The sequence below is a fragment of the Schistocerca piceifrons genome, chromosome 2 (genome assembly GCF_021461385.2).
Source record: "Schistocerca piceifrons isolate TAMUIC-IGC-003096 chromosome 2, iqSchPice1.1, whole genome shotgun sequence".
NCBI classification, from domain to species: domain Eukaryota; kingdom Metazoa; phylum Arthropoda; class Insecta; order Orthoptera; family Acrididae; genus Schistocerca; species Schistocerca piceifrons.
Window position 1 is genome coordinate 241403096 of NC_060139.1, and position 27238 is coordinate 241430333.

Sequence of the window (27238 nt, forward strand, 5' to 3'; positions counted from 1 at the left end):
ACTTAAAGTAGTAAAGGAGTTTTGTTATTTGGGGAGCAAAATAACTGATGATGGTCGACGTAGAGAGGATATAAAATGTAGACTGGCAATGGCAAGGATAGCGTTTCTGAAGAAGAGAAATTTGTTAACATCGTTTCTGAAAGTATTTATATCGAGTGTAGCCATGTATGGCAGTGAAACATGGACGATAAATAGTTTGGACAAGAAGAGAATAGGAACTTTCGAAATGTGGTGCTACAGAAGAATGCTGAAGATTAGATGGGTAGATCACATAACTAATGAGGAGGTATTGAATAGAATTGGGGAGAAGAGAAATTTGTGGCACAACCTTGCTAAAAGAAGGGACCGGTTGGTAGGACATGTTCTGAGGCATCAAGGGATCACCAATGTCGTATAGGAGGGCAGCGTGGACGGTAGAAATCGTAGAGGGAGACCAAGAGGTGAATACACTAAACAGATTCAGAAGGATGTAGGTTGCAGCAAGTAGTGGGAGATGAAGAAGCTTGCACAGGATACAGTAGCATGGAGAGCTGCATCAAACCAGTCTCAGGACTGAAGTCCACAACAACAACAATAACAACAATGAAGGGGTGAGAATTTTGGCCCGCTGTTAGTGCGTTTTTGTCATAGGGCGTGTTTTCATCTCTGTTAATGGCAGTGTGTATGAAATTCTCTTCCTAGAGAGTGAGATTTCCCTTTCTTTTGTTATTAGGGCATAAGAGTGCCTTGCCAATTATTAAAAAGCACACAACACACAAACACGCACACACACAGTTTGGACCAGAGAAGACAAACAGTGTTTAAGGAGAAGGCCTGAAAGAGGCAGGAATGCGACTTGCAATGACGGCCGTACATTTATCTGACAGACACAGAATAATACGTCGTCCTCTCTTCTATCCAAGGAGCAACAGATTGCACCCCTGTTACCCCACACTATGCCAATCACCCCGTGACAAGGCGTCTACGAAGGATGACACAATCGCCCAAAAATGTCATATACCAAGGACAATAGCAGACTAACGGTGAACAATATTCAGTGATGAATCTCGCTGTTTAGGTGTGAATAAACTGCGGAATCCTTTTATGGGACCAACCTATCTAACAACAGATGACAAGCTTTTCTGGTATTCGTGAGTCATGTCCTAATAATTTCGGGTTGAGGAAAACAAATGTGACAAAAAAATTTTGTATTAGCTCTAGTTTCTGTGATATACACGTTTAGGATTCTATTTTAATAGACTAAGAGGAAATTATATATTTTAATTAAATATTAATTACATGTGCAATAACATTAAAAGTACATTTGACATTTTTAATGACAGTCACGTTCTAAGAGTTCTAAATTGACGGAAAAATGCGTTGCAGTTGGTGTGGTCTGAAGAGAATCATGTGCTGACTTTCTGATATTTTTGTCTTTCGCAAGTTCCGTCAGTGCTTTGCAACCATGACTCATTAAGCTGATGGTTCGCTAGTATTGCCACCAGTCATCACCAACCTGTTTTGGAAGTAGAATCGATATTTTATTCCTGAAGTCTGAGGGTATTTCCGCCTGTCCCATATAAATCTTGCATGTCAGGTGGAAGAGATCCCTCATGGCTGGCTCAACAATTCCAAGAGAATGTTGTATACTGCAGTGGCTTTGTTCCCACTTAGAGCTTTCAGTGCTCTGTCAAATTCCTTTCGCACTATTCATCTCCATTTACTTCCTCTTTTCTTTGTACAACATTATCTTCAAGATTATTTCCCTTGTATAGCCCTTTACAGGGTTCCCGTTACAAACGTCTAGGGCTTGGAGAGGGGAGTGAGTACATAACACAGTGTGTATCAAAAAGAATCATCCAATTAAAAAAAAAATCGTAACTATTATGTCATTTGAGATACGTTCGTGAACAACGTACTGTTGGGAACAGCAAACTCTCGAGTTTTACATGGTTCCCGCTAGGTAGCGGAAGTGTGCGCCCACTTAAGTTCTAGTAAAAAACGTGTCGGGACAACAGGAAGCGTTTTGTGTTCCACGTTTAGCGCAGTGCGGGGCATTAATAACTGTTCTGGGTGACTTTCGTACTGGGTATGGAGTGGATCTTCCTACAGCACAGAGCATTAGACGATGGCTTGAACAATTCCAAGAAACAGGTTGTCTGTGTAAAGGCAAATCGCCGGGCCGTCCTCGAGTGTCTGACACAGACGTCGAACGCATCCGCCATAGTTTCACAAGGAGTCCGCAGAAATCCGTTCGCCTTGCAGCTTGACAGCTCAACATCCCCCCGATGTCCGTCTGGCGGATATTGCGAGAAAATTTACACATGAAACCATACAAAATTCAGCTACTGCAAGTTCTTCGTTAGGTGACAAACAACAACGTGTGGAGTTCTGTAATCTCGTTCTTGACAAGATGGAGGATGACAATTTTCTTCCATGCTTAGTGTTTAGTGACGAGGCAATATTCCATGTAAATGGAAAGAGAACCGTTATAACGTGAGAACAACCACATAAAATTGTACAACATGAGAGGGACTCTCCAAAATTTAATGTGTTTTGTGCAGTTTCACGGGAAAAGTTGTATGGTCGATTTTTATTTGCCGAGAACAAGGTTACAGGAAGCACATATCTCGATATGCTTGAGAACTTCCTTTTCCCATAGTTGCAGACTTCATTTACCAACAGGATGCGGCACCGCTACACTGGCATTTGGAAGTGTGGGAATTTTTAAATCAAAGGATTACTGAACGATGGTTCGAGCGCACTGTACCAAATGATTCAGCCTTACAATACTGGCCTCCAAGGTCACTGGACCTGACTGTATGTGACTATTTCTTGTGGGGTTTTATAAAAGGCTCTGCTTATGGGCCTCCGTTACCAGCAACAATGAATGAACTAAGACATCGCATAACTTCAGCTGTGGAACCTGTAACTCAAGACATGCTCGCTGCAGTGTGGGAGCAATTTGAATACCGCATGCCATGCACCTCAAGGGGGGCATACTGAACACCTATTAAAAAAAAACTTTTCGACTTTCCCGTTCATCAAAAAACATAATTCATTGTGCATATTTATTAGTTTCAGAAATATAGACCTGCCACATCTGATGATTCTTTTTGATACACCCTTTATTTAAATGGGAACCCAGGTCTGAAAACGCACCGTTTCCGTTCTACGACTGTTTCAGTTCAGATGTCTAACTCATCCACTTCTGCTCCAGGAATTGAATTCTACATCTAGAGCTACATGGAGACTCCGCTAATCAAACTTAAGTGCCTGGCAGAGTGTCCATTCAAGTACCTTCACAATAATTCTCTATTATTCCACTCTCCAACAGCGCATGAAAAAAACGAACACCTATATCTTTCCGTGAGAGCTAAGATTTACCTTTTTTTTATTAAGATGATCGTTTCTCCCTATAAAGGTTGACGGCAACAAAATATTTTCACATTCGGAGGATAAAATTGATGACTGAAATTTCGTGAGAAGATTCCGCCACAACGAAAAACGCCTTTGTTTTAATGATGTCCACCCCAAATCCTGCTTGTTCTCTCCTCTATTTCGCGATAATACAAAACGTGCTGCTCTTCTCTGAACTTTCTCGGTGTACTCTGTTAATCCCAGACACCGCAGCAGTACTCCAAAGGAGGACGGACAGTCTCTTTAGTAGATATGTTACATTTTCTAAGTGTTCTGCCAGTTGAACTCAGTGGCTCATCTGTTGGTTGGGTTGGGTTGTTTGTGGGAAGAGACCAAACTGCGAGGTCATCGGTCTCCTCGGATCAGGGAAGGAGGGGGAAGGAAGTCGGAAGTGCTCTTTCAGAGGAACCATCCCGGCATTTGCCTGGAGCGATTTAGGGAAATCACGGAAAACTTAAATCAGGATGACCGGACGCGGGATTGAACCGTCGTCCTCCCGTATGCGAGTCCAGTGTGTTAACCACTGCGGCACCTCGCTCGGTTAGAACTCAGTCTTTTGTTTGCCTTTCTCCCAACATTTTCTATGTGTTCTTTGCCGTTTAAGTTGTTCGTATTTGTAATTCCTTGATATTTACTTGAATTTACGGCCTTCGGATTTGACTGTTTTATCGTGTAACCTAAGTTTAATGGATTTCTTTTTCCACTCATGTGGATGACCTCACAATTTTCATTATTTAGTGTCAATTGCCAATTTTCGTATCATACAAATATATTTTGTAAGTAGTTTTTCAACATGTTTTGATCTTCTGATGATTTTACTAGACGATAAACGAAAGTATCATCTACATAAAACCTTAGAAGGCTGCTCAGATTGTCTCCTAAATCGTTTATATAGATAAGGAAGAGCAGAGGACCTATAACAATACCTTGAGGAACACCAGTAATCACTTGTGTTGTACTCGATAACTTTCCGTGAATTACTATACGAACTGTGACCTTTCGGACAGGGAATCACGAATCCAGTCGCATAACTGAGACGATATTCCATAAGCATGCAATTTTACTACAAGCTATTTGTGTTGTACAGTGTCGAAAGCCTTCTGAAAATCTGGAAATACGGAATAAATTTGAAACTCCTTGCGTGTGGGAAGAGCTTGTTGTGTTTCAGAAGAACGGTGCTTTCTAAATCCGTGTTGACTGGATGTAAATAGACCATTTTCTTGGAGGTAATTCATGATGTTCGAACACAAATATATGCTCCAGAATCCTGCTGCATATCGACGTTAATGATATTGGCCTGTAATTTGGTGAATTACTGCTACTACCTTTCTTGAATGTTCCAGTGTTTGGGTAAGGATCTTTCATCGAGCGAGCGATCGTATATGATTCCTAAGTAGGGAGCTAATGCATCAGCACACTCTGAAAGGAATCTAATTAGTATGCAGTCTGAATCGGAAGGCTTGCTTTAATAAATGTGATATGTGTTGCTTTACTACTCCAAGGATATATACTTCTAAGTTACTGATGTTGGCAGCTGTTCTTGATTCGAAATCTTGAATATTACTTCGTCTTCTTGCTGGAGGTTCAAAACTAGCTCTGATCACTATGGGACTTAACATCTGAGGTCATCAGTCCCCTAGAACTTACTTAAACCTAACTAACCCAAAGACATCACACACATCCATGCCCGCCGGCCGAAGTGGCCGTGCGGTTAAAGGCGCTGCAGTCTGGAACCGCAAGACCGCTACGGTCGCAGGTTCTAATCCTGCCTCGGGCATGGATGTTTGTGATGTCCTTAGGTTAGTTAGGTTTAACTAGTTCTAAGTTCTAGGGGACTAATGACCTCAGCAGTTAAGTCCCATAGTGCTCAGAGCCATTTGAACCATTTGAACATCCATGCCCGAGGCAGGATTCCAACCTGCGACCGTAGCAGTCGCGCGGTTCCGGACTAACTTGCTGGAGGAATTTCGGAATGCTGTGTTTAGTAACTCTGCTTTAGCAGCAATGTCATGGATAGTATTTCCATTGCTGTGCGCAGAGAAGGATTGATTGCGTCTTGTCGCTAGCATACTTTACATACGATCAGAATCTCTTTGGATTTTCTGTCAGGTTTCGAGACAAAATGTCCTTGTGGAAACTATTATAAGCATCTCGCATTGAAGTCCGTGCTCAATTTCTAGCTCCTGTTAAAGATCGCTAATCTTGGAGATTTCGGCGTTCGTTTAAATGTTGCATGCTTTTTTCGTTGTTCCTGCGACAGTGTTCTGACCCGTTTTGCGTACCATGGGGTATCAGATTCGTCGTTTGTTAATTAATTTGGTATAACTCTCTCAATTCCTTTTGATACTATATCTCTGAATTCAAGCCACATCTGGCCTACACTTACATGGTTAATTTGGAAGGAGTGGAGGTTGTCTCTCAGGAAGGCGCCAAGTGAATTTTTAAATGCTTTTTTGAATAGATGTATCTTCCGTTTATTATTAGAGGTTTGGGGGTTTTAATGTCCAGTCTCGCTACGACAGCCCTGCGTTCACTACTCCCTGTATCCGTTTTGATGCTCGTTATTGGCTCAGTATTATTTTTTGCTAAGAGCTCAAGTGGATTTTCACAACCGTTTGCTATTCGGGTGGGCTCATGAACTAAGTGCTGGAAATAATTTTCAGAGAATGTGTTCGGCACAATTTCGGAGGATGTTTTATGCGTACCTTCAGATTTGAACATGTATTTCTGCCAATATATTGAGGGTAAATTAAAACCACCCAACAACTGTAGTTGTATGAGACGGGTGCGTGTTTGAAATCAAACTCAAATTGTCTTTGAACGTCTCAGCAATTGTATCATCTCATTTGGGAGATCGGTAAAAGGATCCAATTAATATTTTATTTCGATTGCCAAGATTGATTTCTGCCAGTTCTAACTCACAGGAACCATCCACTTCAGTTTCTCTACAGGATAAACTACTTTTCACACCAAGAAACACGCCATCAGCAACTGTGTTTAGCCTGTCCTTTTGGAAGACCGTTAGGTTTTTCGCAAAATTAGGTGTGACGTAGTACAATTATTACGTACCAGTTCGAAAGGAAACATGATGAAACATCCATTCATCACTTAAACACATTTGTCTGTATTAACACTTAGAGATTACGTGTTTAAATTATTCCGAAACAAAAAAGAACCCATCATACTGTTCACACAGAACAATACCTGATGCATTGCAATAGCTGCTTGATGTAGCGACCACCAACTTTGTTAACAGGCATTGTACCTAAGAAAGAAAGTCTATCCTCTGCATACCAGGACAAGAAACGGACATGGGTTCCTATTCAAAATACAATGAAAAGCCAAAGAAACTGGTACACCTCCCTAATGTCGTGTAGGGCCCCCGCGAGCACGCAGAAGTGCCGCAACACGACGTGGCATGGACTCGACTAATGTATGAAGTAGCGCGGAGGGAACTGACACCACGAATCCTGCAGGACTGTCCATAAATCCGTAAGAGTACGAGGGGGTGGAGATCTCTTCTGAACAGCACGTCGCAAGGCATCCCAGATATGCTCAATAATGTTCATGTCTGTAGAGTTTGGTGGCCAGCGGAAGTGTTTAAACTCAGAAGAGTGTTCCTGGAGCGACTCTTTAGCAATTCTGGACATGTGGGGTGTCGCATTGTCCTGCTGGAATCGCACAAGTCCGTCGGAATGCACAATGGTCATGAATCGATGCAGGTGATTAGACGGGATGCTTACTTGTCACCTGTCAGAGTCGTATCTAGAGGTACCAGAGGTCTCATATCACCCCAACTGCAAACGTCCCACACCATTACAGAGCTTCTACCAGCTTGAGCAGTCCCATGATGACATGCAGGGTCCATGGATTCATAAGTTTATCTCCATACCCGTACACACCCATCTGCTCGATACAATTTAAACGAGACTCGTCCGACCAGGCAACATGTTTCTAGTCTTCAATAGTCCAATGTCGATGTTGACGGGCCCAGGCGAGGCTTAAAGCTTTGTGCCGTGCAGTCATGAATGGTACACGAGTGGGCATTCGGCTCCGAAAGCCCATATTGATGACGTTTCGTTGAATGGTTTGCACGCTGACACTCGTTGATGGCCCAGCATTGAAATCTGCAGAAGTTTGTGGAAGGGTTGCACTTCTGTCACGCTGAACGGTTCTCTTCGGCCGTCGTTGGTCTCGTTCTTGCAGGATCTTTATCTGGCCGCAGCTATGTTGGAGATTTGATGTTTTACCGGATTCCTGATGTTCACGGTACACTCGTGAAATGATCGTACGGGAAAATCCCCACTTCATTGCTGCCTCTGAGATGCTGTGTCCCATGGCTCGTGCGCCGACTATAACACCATGTTCAAACTCACTTAAATCTCGATAACCTGTCATTGTAGCAGCAGTAGCCGATCTAACAACTCCGCGACAGTTGTTGTCTTATAGAGGCGTTGCCGACCGCATCGCCGTATTCTGCCTGTTTACATATCTCTGTATTTGAATACACGTGCCTATATCAGTTTCTTTGGCGCTTTAGTGTATTATGTACTCACTCCCCTCAAGAAGTCCTAGACGTTTGTAACAGGAATTTCCGAACGCCCTGTATGCACGGTGATTCTGTGATGATAGTACAAACTTTCAGGGTTGATGGAGAATGATAAATACTTCAGTGTCAAGTTAGGGATCCTAGTACGGAAAAGACCGAGTCGAAAGTGATACGTGAAAATCGTTCTGATACCTCTGACAATGGAATACATGCACCGACCGGTAGTGTTGTTGCTAAGATTGTAGGGCAGGCAACTTTCAGAGATGGTACTAGGGAGCAAAACAAGAAAAATTTGTAGTAAAGACAGACTCTAAAAATTCATACCGCAAAACCTATGAGCACTTGTTCAGCTTTGCTACTGTGAAACGCATCTCTTTTGCTGAACAATTTCCCTTAACTCTTAGGGTATGCAATTTCGAACTCTTGTTTACTAGACTATTTTTCTTGTTTTTGTCCATACTACCTCCTCCAAATCTGTCGAAACCAAAGAGGTTGCAGCAGAAGAGACGAGTTTGACAGTATCGAAAATGAACAATTGCTCGTAGCTCTTAATGAATGCATTTTAGAGGCCTTGTTTACTAGACTTTTTTTTCTTGTTTTGATTCATACTACCACCTCTGAAAGTTGTCTACCCCATAATCTTAGCAACAACCGTGCCAGTACAGTTAATTCACTGTCAGAGGTACCAGAGCGCTTTTCGCTTGTAACTTTCAACTCTTCACCATCAACCTTGGAAGTTTGTAACATCATCACGGAATCACCCTGTATAGTCGTTTCACCTCGCAGCTTTCCCCTTTCTGCGAAGTGCTGGTTTACCATCTGAGCTCTTAATACTCATACAGCTGTTTCTCTTTTTCTCCAGAGCTCTCTTTCATCTTCCTATTCGCAGGATCTATCTTCCATCCAGCCATGCACGCTTCTACAGCCTTGCATTTGTCTCTAACTATTATTGCTTAGCCATTTAGCATTTTCTGTGAATCTCATTTTTTAGGCGCCAGTATTTTCTTTGGCCGATTCAGTTGCTGCATTTTTATATTTTCTCGTTTCCGAGATTTCTCACACGGTATGCTTTCACGTTTGTGTGCAATTAGAGAACCCAAACGGACAGTAGTAGATACGACAAATGTTTCTTCTGGATCAGTATATGAGTTGGTCGTAGATGATGGGTATGCAGACATCGATAGTGGAACTATGTATCACTCAATGTATCACGCAATAACATCATTCAAGTCTAACTGCGTAGGCTTCCACGGCCAGAATCAGTCAACAGAAAAGTTTTCTGGCTATGGTACCGCGTCATATTGCATAAAAATACTGCTGGAGAAAACCAACGTTTCGGCCACGATTGCAGCGGCCTTCTTCTAGGTTTACCAGGCCGGTGCAACCGTGGCCGAAACGTTGGTTTTCTCCAGCAGTAGTTTTATACAATATGACGCGGTACCATAGCCAGAAAACTCTTACGTCGATCATTCATGTCTTTATGAGTAATGTGGAGTATGCCGCGTGCCTCAACAGCTCACAGAGATACAAAGCTGAAATGAAGGAAAAGATGCCTATGACATTTTTTATACTACGAGAGGGAGGGAAATCCGTTTGTGCTCCAAACTGCGAGGAGGCGAGAGCAGAGGCACTTGCTTCAGTCAGGAGTCTAATTAGCAAAAGGCTGCTCTCAACCTTCTTCGAAAGTGCCAGTGTATTTGTTTGACATTTCCAACCAGGACTGTTCTAAAGTGATCATGAAATAATTTTGTGAGTTTTGTCATAGCCTTGGAGAACAAACCCGGCAATGTGTTTTTGTTATGACAGGTCATAGTTCCACGGCTGCCCCCTGGCACGAAGCTGGTGGCCTGCGACATCAGCCCAGAGATGCTGGAGTACTGCAGGCAGCACAACGCGCTTCCGGGCACCATCACGTACGAGCCCTTCGACGTGATGGACCCTCACGTGGAGCGCTCCACCGTTTGGAAGTACGCTCCCTATGGCAAAGTGTTCGCCGTGATGCTCATGCACTGGGTTCCTGACAACAGGTGCGTGGCCTCCACGTTTGCAGATAATCGAGAGCAAAAGTCTTCCAAGTTTCGCTTTTTGCAACTATGTCGGAATAGGAAATTGTCCACCTCACACCGTATGAGGGTTCCAGTCACCCACAGCAGATATCATTTTAGTGCAGCGTATCGTCGCATCTAGGCCTGACAAAGGTCTCCATTCGGCGAGGAAGAGGGTCCAAAAGTTTCTCCACGCGATATATTCTTTGACAATTATATCCCGTGGAGCTATGTCTCACCGCATGGGTGAAAACAGAATCTCAAAAAGGAAATTAAATAATGGCCTGCCACAGGGCTGAGTTCTCGCACCTCTCCTGTTCAGACTTTATTTTTTTAAATTTCTGACTTCCCGAAAACATTTCCAGGGAAATTCTGCTATGCAGACGATATCGTTCTGGCTTGTCAATCAAAATTGTTTGGTCAGTCAGAGGGAACACTAACATAGAACTCGTATTTAAAAAGAAATGGAGATTGAAGGCCAGTACCATTATGAGCGAGGTTTGTGAGTTTCGATTTTAACAACAAACAAGCTAACACTTACCTCGAGGTGCAATTTGACGGCAGTACTCTCCGTCACAACAAGTACCCATGTACCTTGGCATCACACTCGACTGCACTCTGTCCTGTAAAAAACGCCTGGAAAACACATCAACCGAGATAAAAACTCGCAACAACGTCACTCAGAGGCCATGTGGCGCAACCTCATAGGCTTAATGGAGACTTTGTGTACATCGGCTCTTGCACTGTTTTTGTTCGCCCGCTGGATACTATGCTTCATTATGATGTAACAGTAGTCATACAAACGTCATGGATGCGCAGCTCAACAACAAGATGCGCATGCTTACTGCTACAATCAAACGAGCTCCTACTGGCTTACGCTGCTAAGCAACATATGCTGAGACCCTTCTTGGAGATTACCACAATATAGAAGAACTGCCAGTTCATCTTATGAAGAAATTGGCTTCGTTCGAGACACCCGCCACTACTGCATGCTGAACAGCTAGATACAAGTAACACCAAAGCAAGAGATATCTGGAACAAGAACAGCCAACACATCGGAAATTACCGAGAGCGAGAACGGTTCGAGAAATATAACTGTGATACTGCGAGTGTCGAACTTGAAAGGAAACCGTGGGTCTAATTAAATAGAATAAACTCTATAAATGGTTTGTTGTGGAGTGACTGTGCTGCACTGAAACAATCTATCAGACATATAAGAGAGGAGTGCGTCCTACGATGCTATAACGGCACGTGGAATGATTTTATGAATGTCAATGCTACAGCGGTGGAATGAATTCGAAACTAAAATGTTAATGTTTAGTGGATTTTTTATGCAATGACATTCATTACATATTCATTCTATAAATATGAGGTCTCTTCAAAAAGTTCCGGAACATTCGTAATTTCGTGCCAATGGTGTGTTGGAACGAAATGCGGTTTCCATCCCCGCACACTGATAATGTGTCACTGCCGTAAGTTTCAGTGTTGTGTGTCTGTTAGTTATTGTTCAGTGCTGTATTAAGCATAAAGTTGTGTCTCACAGTTTTCGAATTTCGCGGTGGCAGAATTAGAGAAGCAACACGTTTGATGGTGTTGAGACAGCAACTAGCCACAAATTTACTTCCAGTTCCTTTATTCAAAGGGTACCGCTACCGGTTTCGAATCGTTATGATTCATCTTCAGACGGTTTTCATGTTTTCATTACAACTTTTTTTTTTACAGATTAATTGTCCTAAAATATAAACAATACATAATTATAAGCACGCCACACAGATGGTTGCGTTACAGATTGTCACTAGGTGTGACTTACGTGAAATGTCGATTTGGAGTTTTGTTTTCATTACATTCGTCCAACAGATGTGAATACATTCCCACTGCATTCTTATCGTTACACACGTAAATTTTACTCGCTGAAGTGTTCAGCAACCATCTGTGTATCGTGCTTGTAATTGTGTATTATTTATATTTTAGGACAATTAATCTGTAAAAAAAAAAAGGTTGTAATGAAAGCATGAAAACCGTCTGAAGATGATTCATAACGATTCGAAACAGGTAACGGTTCCCTTTGAATAAAGGAACTGAAAGTATATTTGTGGCTGGTTGCTGTCTCAACACCATCAACATCTGACTTCAAATAACGGCGACTGTCTCCAACCACGTCATTATATGACAACATTGCTGCAACTAATTCGCTTTAAATTTTGCGTGAAACTCAAGAAAACGTTTACAGAGACACACTAAATGATGCAAGAAGCCTACAGTGATGAGTGCTTAAGCTGTGCTCAGTGTTACAGGTAGCTGACACGGTTTAAGAATTGCCTGACGGAATTTAAAGATGAACCTCGTTCAGGACGCTCTCCGACCTCTACCGACGACGCTCATGTTAGAAATGTCAACGAAATTGTGCGTACCAATCGAAGACTGACTGTCCAAGGGATTGCAGAAGAAGGTACGATTTCAGATGAATCATGGCATGAAAGCCTGACACAGCATCTTGGAATGGATCGGGTTGCCCTCAAGTTCGTCCCACGGCTCAACCTTCGACTCGCCATCTGTGAAGAGCTTTGGATCGCGCAAATGAGAACGAGATGTTCCTTCAGAGAATCATACCTGATGATGAGACGTGGGTCTACACTTATGATCTTGAGACTAAGGTTCCGCCTTCACAGTGGGTCGGAAAATGTTCTCCAAGACGCAAAGACGCTCTTCAGGTCACGTCAAAAGTCAAGGCTATGCCGAGAGTTTTCTTTGACTTTGAAGGATTCGCTCATAATGAATTCGTGCCAGACGGACCAACTGTTAATCGGTGGTACTATCGGGACGCGCTGAGCGGTTCTAGGCGCTGCACTCTGAAACCGCGCTACCGCTACGGTCGCAGGTTCGAATCCTGCCTCGGGCAAGGGTGTGTGTTATGTCCTTAGGTTTAAGTAGTTCTAAGTTCTAGGGGACTGATGACCTCAGAAGTTAAGCCCCATAGTGTTCAGAGCCATTTGAACCATTACTATCGGGACGCGTTGCAACGCCTGCGAGAAAATGTGAGAAGGAAACCACTTGAAATGTGGCGAGACAATTCTTGGCTCTTACCTCAAGGTAACGCACACGCACATTCATCCCTGTTGGTGCGTGACTATTACACAAAAAACGCAATCACTGTGCTGCCTAATCCTTGGTACTCTCCAGAAATGGCTGCTACGGACGTTCTTAATTTACAAAGTTGAAAATCCCTTTGAAAGAACGAAAATCTACAGACGGCGCTTCGCGCGATCCAGCAAGAAGCATACCAAGACTGCTCCCGGAAGTGAAAACGGCGTTGGGATCGGTGTATCAGTTGTGGAGGAGAGTATGTAGATGGAGAATCACTTAATAAAAGCAAGTCTTCTGGTCCAGACTGAATACCAATTAGGTTCCTTACAAAGTATGCTGATGGATTAGCTCCGTACTTAACAATCATATAAAACCGTTCGCTCGACGAAAGATTCGTACCCAAAGACTGGAAAGTTGCACAGGTCACACCAATATTCAAGAAAGGTTGTAGGAGTAATCCACTTAATTACAGGACCATATCATTAACGTCGATATGCAGCAGGATTCTGGAACATATATTGTGTTCGAACGTTATGAATTACCTCGAAGAGAACGGTATATTGACACACAGTCAACATGGGTTTAGAAAACATCGTTCTTGTGAAACACAACTAGCTCTTTGTTCGCATGAAGTGTTGAATGCTACTGACAAGGGATTTCAGATCGATTCCGTATTTCTGGATTTCCGGAAGGCTTTTGACACTGTACCACACAAGGGGCCTGTACTGAAATTCCGTGCTTATGGAATATCGTCTCAGTTATGTGCCTGGATTTGTGATTTCATGTCAGAGAGGTCACAGTTCGTAGTAATTGACGGAAAATCATCGAGTAAGACTGGAATGATTTCTGGCGCTCACCAAGGTAGTGTTATAGGTCCTTTGTTGTTCCTTATGTATATAAACGATTTTGGAGACAATCTGAAGAGCCGTCTTAGGTTGTTTGCAGATGGCGCTGTCGTTTATCGACTAATAAAGTCATCAGGAGATCAAAACAAAATGCGAAAAGATTTAGAAAAGATATCTGAATGGTAAGAAAATTGGCAGTTGACCCTAAGTAACGAAAAGTGTGAGGTCATCCACATGAGTGCTAAAAGGAAATCGTTAAACTTCGGTTACACAATAAAGCAGTCAAATCTAAAGGCCGTAAATTCAACTGAATACCTAGGAATTACAATTACGAACAACTTCAATTGGAAGGAACACATAGAAAATGTTACAAATCTACTAAGAAGACTGCCTACACTACGCTAGTCCGTCCCATTTTAGAATACTGCTGCGCGGTGTGGTATTCTTACCAGATAGGACTGACGGAGTACATCGAAAAAGTTCGAAGAAGGGCATTACGTTTTGTATTATCGCGAAATATGGGAGAGAGTGTCACTGAAATGATACAGGATTTGGGGTAGACATAATTAAAACAAAGGCGTTTTGGTTGCTGCGGAATCGTCTCACGAAATTCTTATCACCAACCTTCTCCTCCGAATGCGAAAATATTTTGTTGACACCGACCTACATAGGGAGAAACGATCATCACGATAGAATAAGGGAAATCAGAGCTCCTACGGAAAGACGTAGTTGTTAGTTCTTTCCGCGCGCTATACGAGATCGGAATACAGAGAATTGTGAAGGTGGTTCGATGAACCTTCTGCCAGGCACTTAAATGTGATTTGCGGAGTATCCATGTACATGTATATGAGACCATCCACAATACATAGAAGGTAAGCGTAGAAAACGTTTGTGGACAAAGTTCCGCACATTTTCGAACAGACTTCATATACTGAACGTATGTGCCATACAGATGTTGATGATGTTCTAAATAGTTGATTTACCACTGGGGTAAAATCGAGTGATTTAGCAGACCGGCCGAGTGGCAGTAGAGTGCCTGACTGTCCCCCATGCGAAGAACGTAGAAGAGGGGCACATCTGCTCACCGAAATTGTCGAAATAAACTTCCTGGCGCACGTTCACGAAATGTGAACGAGTGTACCCAAACCATGGTACGAATCCCCCCCCCCCTCCAAAAAAATCATAAAAATCGCCTCTTGTCTGAATTAAACCCTACGTGCTGTGGGGTAAGCGCGTCGGTGCACTCGGCTCCTTGTATCATTTGAAAGGTGACAGAACACATACCCAGACCGATCCATATGCCTCCAGTCAGGAACCGTCCAATGTGTATGTTGCTTGATCCGTTGAAGACATACAGCTTTAAATGCCTCTGTGAGGTGTTACTCTTTATGAAGCATCCGACTCCAAACGTCAACCACATGCAGTTCACTTCATAACGTTCGTTCTCAAACTGGAGGGGGTGTGCCTGCAGTCACTGACAGCAGAAAATCCCTTTTGGCTATAGACTGATTGTCATTTACAATGCGTGACCGTCATCTCCAATTCCTGTCAGTGAGGGTCTGTTTAAGATCACTGTTCAGATCCCTTATTACATGGCTGTGGGTGGCACATTATTCTTTGTAGACATATTCGACAGCTCGTGCTGATACACCAACGACTCAGGCAACTTTCTGCAGTGACGAGCACTTCCGAATGTGACAGCTCCTTTCTGCCAGTTTGTTACGTCTCCAAGCTGACCCAACTTATGGACGCGATTCCATTCAACCACTGTAACTATATATTTTCGTTTATTTTTATGCATTACATAAGACAGAATGTGTGAAATTAACAAACAGATCTAACTTTCATTATTTGAGTCCTCTATCTGTTAAAGCAATGTAATGCACTCAGCCTCGTGATGCCAATTTTGGAACTACTTGGAGCAGCAGGTCGGAAGTCTGGTACGTCGGCAACACGGCCAGAAGAATGGTGTGCTGACCACATGCCACTCCATACTGCACCTGTGTGACGTCGAATGGCAGAGGATGATTTGGCGGGCAGTCGACATCCCTTGGGCCCTCAAGGTGTGGACGAGGAGCTCCTTTCATCTGACAAAACACAACTTGAACAACCTACGCTCATTCAACAAGTGAAAATAATCAGGACACATGAAAGTCTATAATTATGCAATTGCATGGAGTCTGTTCTTTTGGACACGTCCGGGAGGACACGCATGACGCATTCAAATAATAGATTCGACTCGATGGACCCTGAATCCACAAAGTTCAGTGTATATGCACATTTAAGTTCGATTTCCAGTGGGAATCTAAAATTAGCGAACGTGGAAGACATGAACGGTGATTGGGAATAGGTGGCGCTATGTCGGAATGTGAGTCGTCTGGGAGGCGTGTCGAGACAGTCCGCGAATTGCTATAAACACTGTGTACGGCTGGCTCACTGGTTAACGCAGCTGCCTAGTAATCAGGAGATCCCGAGTTCTAGCCCTAGACCAGCACATATCTTCACTTGTGGCCGGTGATTCAGCATAAAGCCCCGATGCAGCCGGTATCATTGGTTCCTTCCCTTTCCTTTCTTGTCACCTTGCCCGCTCCACCTTCATTTTTATGTAATGTACAGTCTTAGACATAAAAACTGACCGCCGACCGGCCGGCCGCCACAGAGACCAAGTCGTTCACTTAAGGTGGCCAATAAAACCGACCGCCCTGACAACGCTAAGTCCAGCCATGTGCGCAATCTGGCAACACTGTAAGACACGGTAGTGTCAGAAAGAAGTGTTGGTCTACTTCCGAGATGTTGTGTTGTGTGAGCCCGTAACCGTCGTGCCTCCTACATTCATAGTCGCGTGTTCGCGTCCAACCGTTTTTTTGTTTTGTTTTTTTGTTTTTTTTTTCTATGTATTTCGACCCTCGTCTAAAGTTATGACTCTGATTAAACATTGAAGATAATTCGTTTAACATTCTACCCACCAGTAATAACAGACGCTTCCAGAAACAATTCCGCAGGACAGCTCGAGGCTGCTTCGCGATCAGAACAGCCTACGCTTGAGCAGTTTCTTGCGCTGCAGTAGCTACCGGCTACCGGCCAGACGCCAAACGCCGCCTGAAATTGGGCGCCGCCCAGGTGAACGCTGCGCGACTCTGTCAGTGTATGTCTCAACTCTCATTTTCGAATTTGAGGTGCTTGTTATCATCTTGCAGTTAAGCAATGGATTTTTCGTACTTGAAAATCATGAACTACGGTTAAGCATTGCAAAATTGCGTCTCAAGTGGAAAAAGGTGTAACATCTGCAACACCATATTTACTTTTGATATAATAGAGGGATGAATGCAGAGGAGGCAACTCGAAAGATCTGAACTGCGTGCAGAGCGAGTGCTTTTGGGAAAAACACGCTAGAAAAGATATTCTTGTTTCAACAAAGATCGTTCTGGCAGGAATGACTTTTCACATCAAGGAAGTCTCGACTTATGATATAAGTGATGGTTACAATTTAGCCATAACGCGACATTTGCGTTCAACAGTCAAGGCTCAGAACACTGCTGTAGGAATACTGCATGCTCTAATTCGAAACAACAAAAATCAACAGTGACTATTATTCCAGTTTTGCTTAAACGTCATCAGGTTGCTCGTTGAGCATTCGTATGCAATACTGTAACTGGCGGCGAGTTGTGATGCCTTTATCGTTATGTTCCTAAGAAGAAATGAAAGGCTGAGCCCTACCAAAAGACGTGAACTCTAGCAAAGAGTAATGTGAACATAATATTTTCCATCTGATAGCTCCAAAAGTGTGTTTGCACTACGAATTCTTCCCCAAAGGTGTGTCCATCACAGCTGGAATTTGTATCCAACAACTGAGACACCTTTTGGTCGCAGAGTACGAAAATCGACCGACAAAACTACATCACGTGTGCTACTGCATGATAAAGCACTCAGTTGATTTGAGAAACAAAGCTATCGAAGAGATTGATAGGGAAGTCATCTCTCAGTTATTTATTGTACCATTGTCCGTATTAATTATAGTGTTACACTAAAGTAATCCTTTTATTGTCGCGTCCCATTCTTCCTCTTCCCAACTTAGGTCTGGAGACGATCTGCTGGTCACACCGAAAACGGTCATTATTTAAAAAAAGTGAGTCCTATTGTCCTTTTCATTTATTATAAACACGCCTACCGCAGCGTGTTTCACTACTCTGCCCCTACCGAGAAACCTTCTGATTGGCGGCTTTCCATACTGCCCTTTCCCTTTTGTAAAGTTATCTTTTACATAGTTCAAGCTTTCACAGTTTAAATGTGTGCCCTCGCACCTCCATCAATAAAATGTTTCTTGTCGGTATGATTGAAGCTTATCTCACGATTTCAGAGAATGATGCGCAAAAGGCTCCAAAGTGCCCAGTTTGGCACGCCTTAGCGATGTTGCGCAATATTAAGTAAAGAGGACTTGGGAAAAATTTTAATACATCGTCATAGCAGGACAGTTACGGACTGCTTAGGCAGCGACCTCATTTCATTTCACAAAAGGCGGAAGAAAGGCAGTAACTCAGTTGCCTACTACTGGCACCAATGACTGTCCGAATTTTTCTCATGCTCTTAGGATCTTCAATCGAGTATGCAGGTTGTTCGGAAATTCCCATTACGAACTTCTGGGACTTTTAGAGGGGTCTACATCTACATCTGCATATATACTACGCTAGCCACCGAGCGGATCGGGCGAGGGATAAACTACTGTCTGAACTCCTCAGTACGAGCTCTAATTTCCCTTATCTTTGAATGGTGATCATTGCGTGATTTGAAAGTTTGTGGTAATAATATATGCTCAACATCCTCGGCGAAGATCGGATTTTGTAATTTAGTGAGCAGCCCCTTCCGTTTAGCGCGTCGTCTATCTGAAATTGTGTCCCACTTCAAACTTTCTATGAGATTTGTAACGCTCTCGCTATGGCTAAATGTACCGGTCACGAATCTTGCCTCTCTTCTTTGGGCCTTCTCAATTTCTTGAATCAGACCCAACAGACAAGGGTCCCATACAGACGAACAATACTCTAAGACTGGACGAACTAAAGTATTGTAAGCAATTTACTTTGTTGAAGGACTGCATCGCTTCAGGATTCTATCAATAAACCGCAATCTAGAGTTCGCCTTACCCGTTACTGGTGTAATCTGATCGTTCCATTTGAGATCATTTCGAATAGCCACACCCAAATACTTGACGGATGTTACCGCTTCCAAAGACTGGGCATTAATCTTGTACTCGTACATTAATGGGGATTTTCGCTTTGTTATACGCATGGGTTACACTTACTAATATTGAAAGCTAACTGCCAGTCATTACACCACGCATTTATTTTCTGCAAATCCTCATTGATTTGTGTTTCGTGTGATTCTACTTTCCTGTAGACTACAGCATCATCGGCAAACAGTCTAATGCCGCTGTCAATACAATTAACCAGATCGTTTATGTAAATCGTAAGAAGCAGCGGACCTATTACGCTGCCCTGGGGCACACCTGATGTTACGCTTGCTTCTGCTGAATTCTCCCCATTCAAGGGGACATACTGCTCTCTGTCTGTTAGAAAACTTTTTATATAACCGCATATACCATCGGACAGCCGTAAGTTCGCACTTTTTGGAGTAATCGACAGTGCGGAACTGAGTCGAAATCCTTTCGAAAGTCGAGGAATATGGCATGGACCTGGGAGCCGGTATCTAGAGCCTGTTGTATATCATGTACAAAGAGGGCCAGCTGTGTCTCGCATGACCGCTGTTTCCTAAAACTGTGCTGGTTTCTGCAGACGGGCTTCTCAGAGTCTAGAAAGATCATTATGTCTGAACACAAAATATGTTCCATGATTCTACAACAAATCGATGTCAGTGAAATTTGCCAGTAATTATGTGCATCCGATTTTCTACCCTTTTTATAGATTGCTATGACCTGGACCTTCTTCCAGTCCCGTGGAACTTCCCGCTGTTCCAATGATCTCTGATAGATGATGGATAAGAATGATGCTATTATTTGTAGCATAGTCAACATAAAATCTTACGGGCATACCGTCTGGGCCAGAAGCCTTCCTGACATCTAAGGATCTTAACTGTTTTACAGTCCCAGATACACTAAACACTATGTCAGACATCCTTGAAAGGTTGGTTCAAATGGCTCTGAGGACTATGGGACTCAACTGCTGTGGTTATCAGTCCCCTAGAACTTAGAACTACTTAAACCTAACTAACCTAAGGACATCACACACATCCATGCCCGAGGCAGGATTCGAACCTGCGCCCGTTGCAGTCGCACGGTTCCGGACTGCGCGCCTAGAACCGCGAGACCACCGCGGCCGGCATCCTTGAAAGGGGGAATGGTGCTGCAGTCCTCTAACGTAAACGAGTTTTTGAAAGCTAGGTTTAGAATTTCGACCTTCTGTTTGTCGTCATCCGCTACATTACCCGTACTGTCAGCAAGAGAAGATATTGAATTATTTATGGCGTTAATATATTTTACGTACGACCAAAATTTTTGGGGGTTATTTTTAGAATCTGCAGATAAAATATTGCTTTCAAATTCGTTAAAAGAATCTCTCATTGACCTTTTGACAGCTGCTTTCATTTCGCATAATTTCTGTTTGTCAGCGGGCCAGGGACTACGTTTAAAACGATTGTGTAAAATTCTCTGCTTTCTCAGCAACTTCCTAATATGTTTGTTGAACCAAGGTGGATCCTTTTCCTCCCCTATGTTTTTGCTAGGCACATATTTCTCTAGCACGAGGTGGACAATACCTTTAAATTCCGACCAAAGATGCTCGATATCTTTGTGTCCCGCCGTGAATGCTTGGAGCTGACTATGAAGATATTCATTAATGACAATTTTATTTGCTTTCCCAAACAAGAAAACTCTAGGCTGTTTCTTTGAGTTTTTTTTGCAACTTCCACTGACGTAGAAGCCAACACGATATTACGGTCGCTAATACCTTCTTCTAGACTAACTTCCTCAAAAAGATCAGGCCTGTTTGTCGCCAAGATATCTAATATGTTCCCATCTCGAGTTGGTTTTCTAACCAACTGCTCAAGGTTGTATGTTGAGAGCGCTCCTAGAATAACTTCACACAAGTCTTTGCTTCTGCCCCTCGTGTTAAATGTATAATTTTCCCAGTCAATGGACGGCAGATTGAAGTCTCCACCTATAACTAATGGATAACTTGGATATTCGTTTCCTATGTAATCAAGACTTTCCCTGAAACGTTTTGCGACGTTTGTTGCGGATACTGGTGGTCTATAAAAACATCCTAATACAATGGTCAATCCATGTCTGATTGACAGCTTTATCCAGATTATTTCACAGTCTGACCCAGCATCGATCTCAACTGCGTTTCAATAGCTTTTAAATGCAGTGAACACACCATCTCCCATAGCATCAGTCCAATCTTTCCTAAACATTGTCCAATCTGAGTTCTAAATTTCACTACTATTTATGTCTGGTTTCAACCAGCTTTTGGTACCTAATACGATATTGGCATTACTACTATTTATTTCGGAGAGTAAGTCGGGGGCCTTGCTACGGACACTTCAACAATTTACTAACATGAGATTTAGCATATTCAGGCGAACGAACGATTTTTACAGTTGCCACACCCACATCAGTGTCATGAACTGGTAATTTTTCGGGCCAACGGTTTGTTTCCCGTGAGAAGGAACATAATCTAAAAAAAAAACATGTGCATACCACAAGTACTGTGCTACCCATGTAGCTGCTTCCTGCGTATAGTGCACCCTTACGTATAGGGCGCCCTACACCCTTCCACCCCATAGCGTAAGTCGAGGAATCTACAACCATTTTCGTCACAGAGCCGTCCTAGCCTCTGATTTAGATTCTCAACTCGACTCCAAACCAGAGGACCCAGATCCATCCTGGGTATGATGCTGCAAATCGTCAGCTTGGCTTCCACTCCTCGAGAGATGGAGGCCGCCTTCGCCAATTTAGCCAGCTGTCGAAAGGACCCAAGGATTTCCTAAGAACCTCGAAGACTGGCATCGTTGGTGCCGACATGTGCAACAATCTGCATCTGGCTGCACCCCTCACGCTCGATAGCCGCCGGAAGAGCCTCTTCCACATCCTGGACAAAGCCCCCCGGCAAGCACACTGAGTGGACTTTGCACTTCTTCCCCGCCCTAGCCGCTTTGTTCCTGAGGGGCACCCTGAGCCGCCTAACATTGGAGCTCCCAATAACTAATAAAACCCTATCCCCACGTGCCTGTCCAGACCTCGCAGATGGAGTGGCCTAGTGGCAGAAGGTGCATTTTGCTCCAGCTCAGTCTCCCCCAGAGTCAGATAGCACACTGAATCTATTAGCAAAGTGCATGGGTTTTGGCAGGAGCCTGCATCCCCCATGCAGCCTTCGCCTTGAGGCTCTAGACCTTGACACAGTCTGCCATCCACACTGAGGTGAGAGTGGGCTGGCCAGTTCAGTTGCACCTTAGGTTGGCTCAGTGACAGAGAGCTGTGACATCCCCCCACCCCCCCTGCAAATCTAGAACAGCAGAAGCTGCCCCAGGCACCCCATCCCCACTGCACCTCAAGGTGGCACTCTGGAGCCTGTTGAGTATGCCCAACAAAGCTTCCAGCTGTGTTTGGACTGTGGCCAACTCCTGCTGCATCCGCACACAACAGACACAGTCCCTATCCATATACCTACATAATAAGTGATTTACTATAAGAAACTTAAGGAAATCTACTGGCACACAATGTTAACAGCTACACTCTAGTTGGCAGAAGGGACACTCAACAATGAAAAACAATAAAAATGTGTTGTAGAAGCTGGATCTGGTGCTTATTTTCATGCTAGGGGCTATCTAGTGAATATTATTAAAGAATTAAACAGAAACCCATGGTAAGCTACACCTATTGATTATCCCTTGAATTTACAATGTAAAAAAAGTTTACATACATGCGTACATAATGTTTTGAACAGGAACCCATGTCCAGAAACGTACTTGCATGTTAGCAAGGTGATGTCAAGCTACAACATACAAAATTCTTGCAACATTATCTACTGCTGGTGAAGTATCCGCGTACTGAGGAGTGCTTGAAGGCACTTTAGAAGAAATGCCTTTAGTTACAAAACGAAACTCTATTACAATATCCTTGAATGAATATCCAAAGAGCTACATTCAACAGAAATAGCTCTCCTGTGATCTTGTCTGTGACATGCTTACACGATGAGCACCAGAGTCGGTGGCGTGAAGACGCGGTACGTTATTGCGCCAGGTCTGCCTGCTTGGAGCACTTAGACGGAACTACTGGTACTGCCACCTGGTAGCACTCGAACTCAACTTTTGATGCGACCGGACGTAATTGCTGGTACTGCCGACTTGAGGCGTAGGGCGTAATTGACTAACATGCCGCTCAACAGCCAACAGATGTTAAAAAGATAATGAGGAGATAGTAAAACAATATAAACGGGTGACAAAACGGTGACTAGTTAAAACTGGAACAAGGCGAAAAGTGGCGAAGCGAAAATAAAAAACAAAGGGTTGGTGATGCTGATTAAAACACGTAGTAATGAGCCAGGCACAATTAAAAAACAAGGTGACAGTCCAGTTTCTGTTCACAAGAGTTAAAAAAACACCTAGCGATAGTACAGTGTCTGTTCGCAACAATGAAAGGGGACACACAAGACGGAACACTCACTTAAAACTGCACCATAGAGAAGACATGATGGCAGATGGGGATGGGGGGGGGGCAAGGACCCAGGCCGATGAGGGGGGAAAAGGGGTGGAGAGGAAAAGGAAAAGAGGGCCACTGAAGGGAGAGGACACGTAAAAGGGAGGGGGCAGGACAGATGCGGAAAGGAGTGGGAAGGCAGAGGAGGGAAAAGCAAAAGGACTCGGGGGAGAGAATGGGGTAAAAGAGGGGGTAGGTGGGGAAAAAACAGGATGGAAGAAGGGGGAAATGAAGCCTGGGAAAAGAATAGAGGGAGGGAGGGGGAGGGGGAGGTGAGGATCAGAGTTGATAGGAGGGATAAATGGAGGGCGAGAGGGCATCATCCGGAAGGGGGAGTTGATAGCAGCCACTTTGGGAGAGGAGAGGAAGGGTGTAGAGGTGGAGGTTACGGGAGGACACAAGGGTGAAGGCATGGCAGTGGGCGGGGGTTGGAGAGGAGAGGAGCAACAAGGGGATGGGGGCGATCAAGGGCGATCAAGTCGGCGGGAGGTGTAGAGCATGCGGATATGTTCGTGGAAAAGGAACAGATGGGGGAAAGGATCAGGTCATAGAGGATCCGCTTGGGGGACGGGAGGCTTATATGGAAGGTGAGGCGGAGTGCAAGGTGCTTGAGAATCTGGAGAGACTTATGGAATTGGGGGGGGGGGTGGATATACAGACTTATCAAGTAACGGTGGTGGCCTAAAGAGTCGGGTTTGGATGGACATCCGCGTGGCGCTGCGAGAGCACGTGACCTGGCTTAGCAAAGTAGTGCCCGGCCAACAGCGCTCTCTGCTGCGACAGACATGCTGCCTGTCGGTGAGTTGCCACGCCCAGACACTGTGGAGTCCACGTGTAGCTCTGTGGTAAACAGCCCAGGCCACACAAGGAAAATATCTTTCTTTTGATGAAAACCTTTTGTGCACGTCCTCCTTGTGGGGCAGTTGCCCACGCGGCCTGCCTGGTGTGCTGAGGAATCCGTTACTAGGCGGATACAGTAACTGGCATATCTTGTAACCTCCCCACCGAAATTTTAAAGTAATGACAATATTATTTAGGAATGCTAATGGACATTGCGCTAAGTGTAACTTTCCCACAATGGAATCTACTGACAATGACAATTAAACAAAAATTAGCAATCTGACTCAAATATAAATTCCTCACGAAAAATTAAAGTCCATTCAGTGATAAGAAAATTCAATTAAACCGAAATATCGGTCTTTGGCCCTGTGCAAAAAATCAGAATTAGATTCTTACCTCAGTATAACTGGATGTCAAATTTCTGCTCTTATTCTTCGCCACGGCTTGGAGGAAATGCATTGCAAATAATATATTTTTTCTTTTTTTTTTTTTAAATTTGACTGAAACTTTTGTTTAAGGGAAGTGGAAAGAAATCGTTTGTAAAAACTGCTTTGAAATCAAAATTATTATTGGGGCACTTGTTGGAGATTAATTACAATAAATAAACTTTATATTAACTGTTGATTACCTTACTTAACAATATACCTCATTTAGCCTCTTGACCAGAATGCCATGTCGACGCTCGCCGACTCCTCACACACACAACTCCACTCGACTGCTATTACGGACATACTGCACGCAACTGAACAGAGCTACTGCTCGCAACGACTACTGACAGAGTACTGCTCTGCATAGCGACAACTAGCGAATTGCTCTACATGACGACTACTACTGCACTGCACTGCACGACTACTACTCGCGAACTGCTCGCAACACTCGCGCGGTCAAGCGCAGACTAACTACGATAAAAGGCTCTCTGGTCAGAGACGCTGCAATGCCTCGCCATCGCTGCTGCGTTACATACGTGTTTCATAACCCTCCACTGGGGGGGCAAAAATTTGGCAGCGTTGGTGAGTCATTTGGACTTGCCAATTGCGGCAAATTTTTTTTTTTTTCTAATTAATAAACTTCTACAATTTACAGAATATTTAGATGTAGTACATAAAGTAAATGTTGTGCACACGCACTAAGTACAAAATATATCAGACAAAGACAAAATGTGAGTACAAAACATAGTAGCAAATCAGAAAAATGTGTATACAAATTATTTGACAGATAACAAAGTGCACACGCACTGAAAAAATTCTTTGGCATATTCAGAACAAATAAACAGACTGGCAAAAAATATTATGTTGACAAGTGACATGAGTGCACATGCACTGCAGTTGAGAACATATCAGTAAATGATGAAATGTACATACAATTAGTAACAAATGACATAAGTGCAGACGCACTGAAGTATTGAATATACAGAATGAGTACAATCATATTGAAAAATGAAAAAAAAACGCACAAGCACTGAAGTTCAGTAGAAAACATATTAACACCTAACATAAGTGCACATGTACTGTAGTTCAGAACATATCATTAAAATAAAAATGTATATACAATATAAAAGACAAGAGTGTACATATACTGTACTTGAGAACAAATCGAAAAATGTCTTTAGCATTTTGGCAATAAATAAACATAATGGCAAAAAAAAATCATGTCCAAAGCGCACACGCACTGAAAAAATGTCTTTAGCATTTTCAGAACAAATAAACATAATGGCAAAACATCATGTCGACCAGTGACATAAGTGTACTCGCACTGGAGTTCAGCGAATCGAAAAAAAATGTATAACCCACGAACATAAATGATGTTAGCAAAAAAATGATTTTCACTATGTGACAAGAATTAGGATAGGAAAGGGAAGGATTGCATCATGGTTGTAGCACTTTAGATTGCACACAGCTGTTCTGAAAGTCCATATCTTTCCACAGAAGTACAACACCAAGTGACACAATTTGCAGTTCTTTTCCCATCAGAATTTATCAGTGTAGCCAAGACACTGAATTGTCGTAGTAATATTCCATTTTTTTATTTTGGCAGTATATTAGGTACACCAAACGGTGGGACCATAATAATGTCTTCATCGCTCACGGTGGTGGACAGCATGTCGTGTCAACACCACGCTCTTACAAGGCACACCAACGTAGAATTAGTGCAAAACTAAATATAGTGCTCCATGATCACTGGGATAAACAGGACAAATGGATATTGCAGTAATTCAGGGTAGTTAGCTCATGAGGTGAAGGACATTAAGTCACATAATATTGACAATTACAGTCTTCATTAGTAGTTTGTGGCATTCATAGCCCAGTTATTGAACATTTCTGTACCAAGTATGTAGTATTACAGAAAAATGTTCATGAATTGTTTTACATAGAATCAGTAATCTTCTTTTCCTAGTTACAAAGTATAGCATGGTTAATTAATCATTTGTCATTCCAATAGTATTAATCATTAGCCTTTTCCTAATTACAAAGCATTATTAAACAGTAATTAAGATTCATTAGCCTTCTTATTACAAAGCATAGCATCATTTGTCATTTCAATATAGTAAGAATCATATTCTTTTCCGGTTACAAAGTATAGCATAGTTAATTAATTATGTGTCAATTAATTAATCATTTGTCATTCCAATAGTAATAATCATTAGCTTTTTCCTAATTACAAAGCATTATTAAACAGTAATTAAGATTCATTAGCCTTCTAATTACAAAGCATAGCATAATTTGTCATTTCAATATAGTAAGAATCATATTCTTTTCCGGTTACAAAGTAT

At 43.0% G+C, this 27238-nt stretch overlaps 1 protein-coding gene across 1 annotated transcript in view; it reads left to right on the forward strand.

The window, feature by feature from the left end:
* Positions 1-27238, forward strand: part of LOC124777637 (juvenile hormone acid O-methyltransferase-like) — a 124418-nt gene that overhangs the window by 42467 nt on the left and 54713 nt on the right. The window contains exon 3 of the mRNA XM_047253112.1: positions 9755-9975. Coding sequence (XP_047109068.1) covers positions 9755-9975 — 221 coding nt within the window. The remainder of the gene's footprint in view (positions 1-9754; positions 9976-27238) is intronic.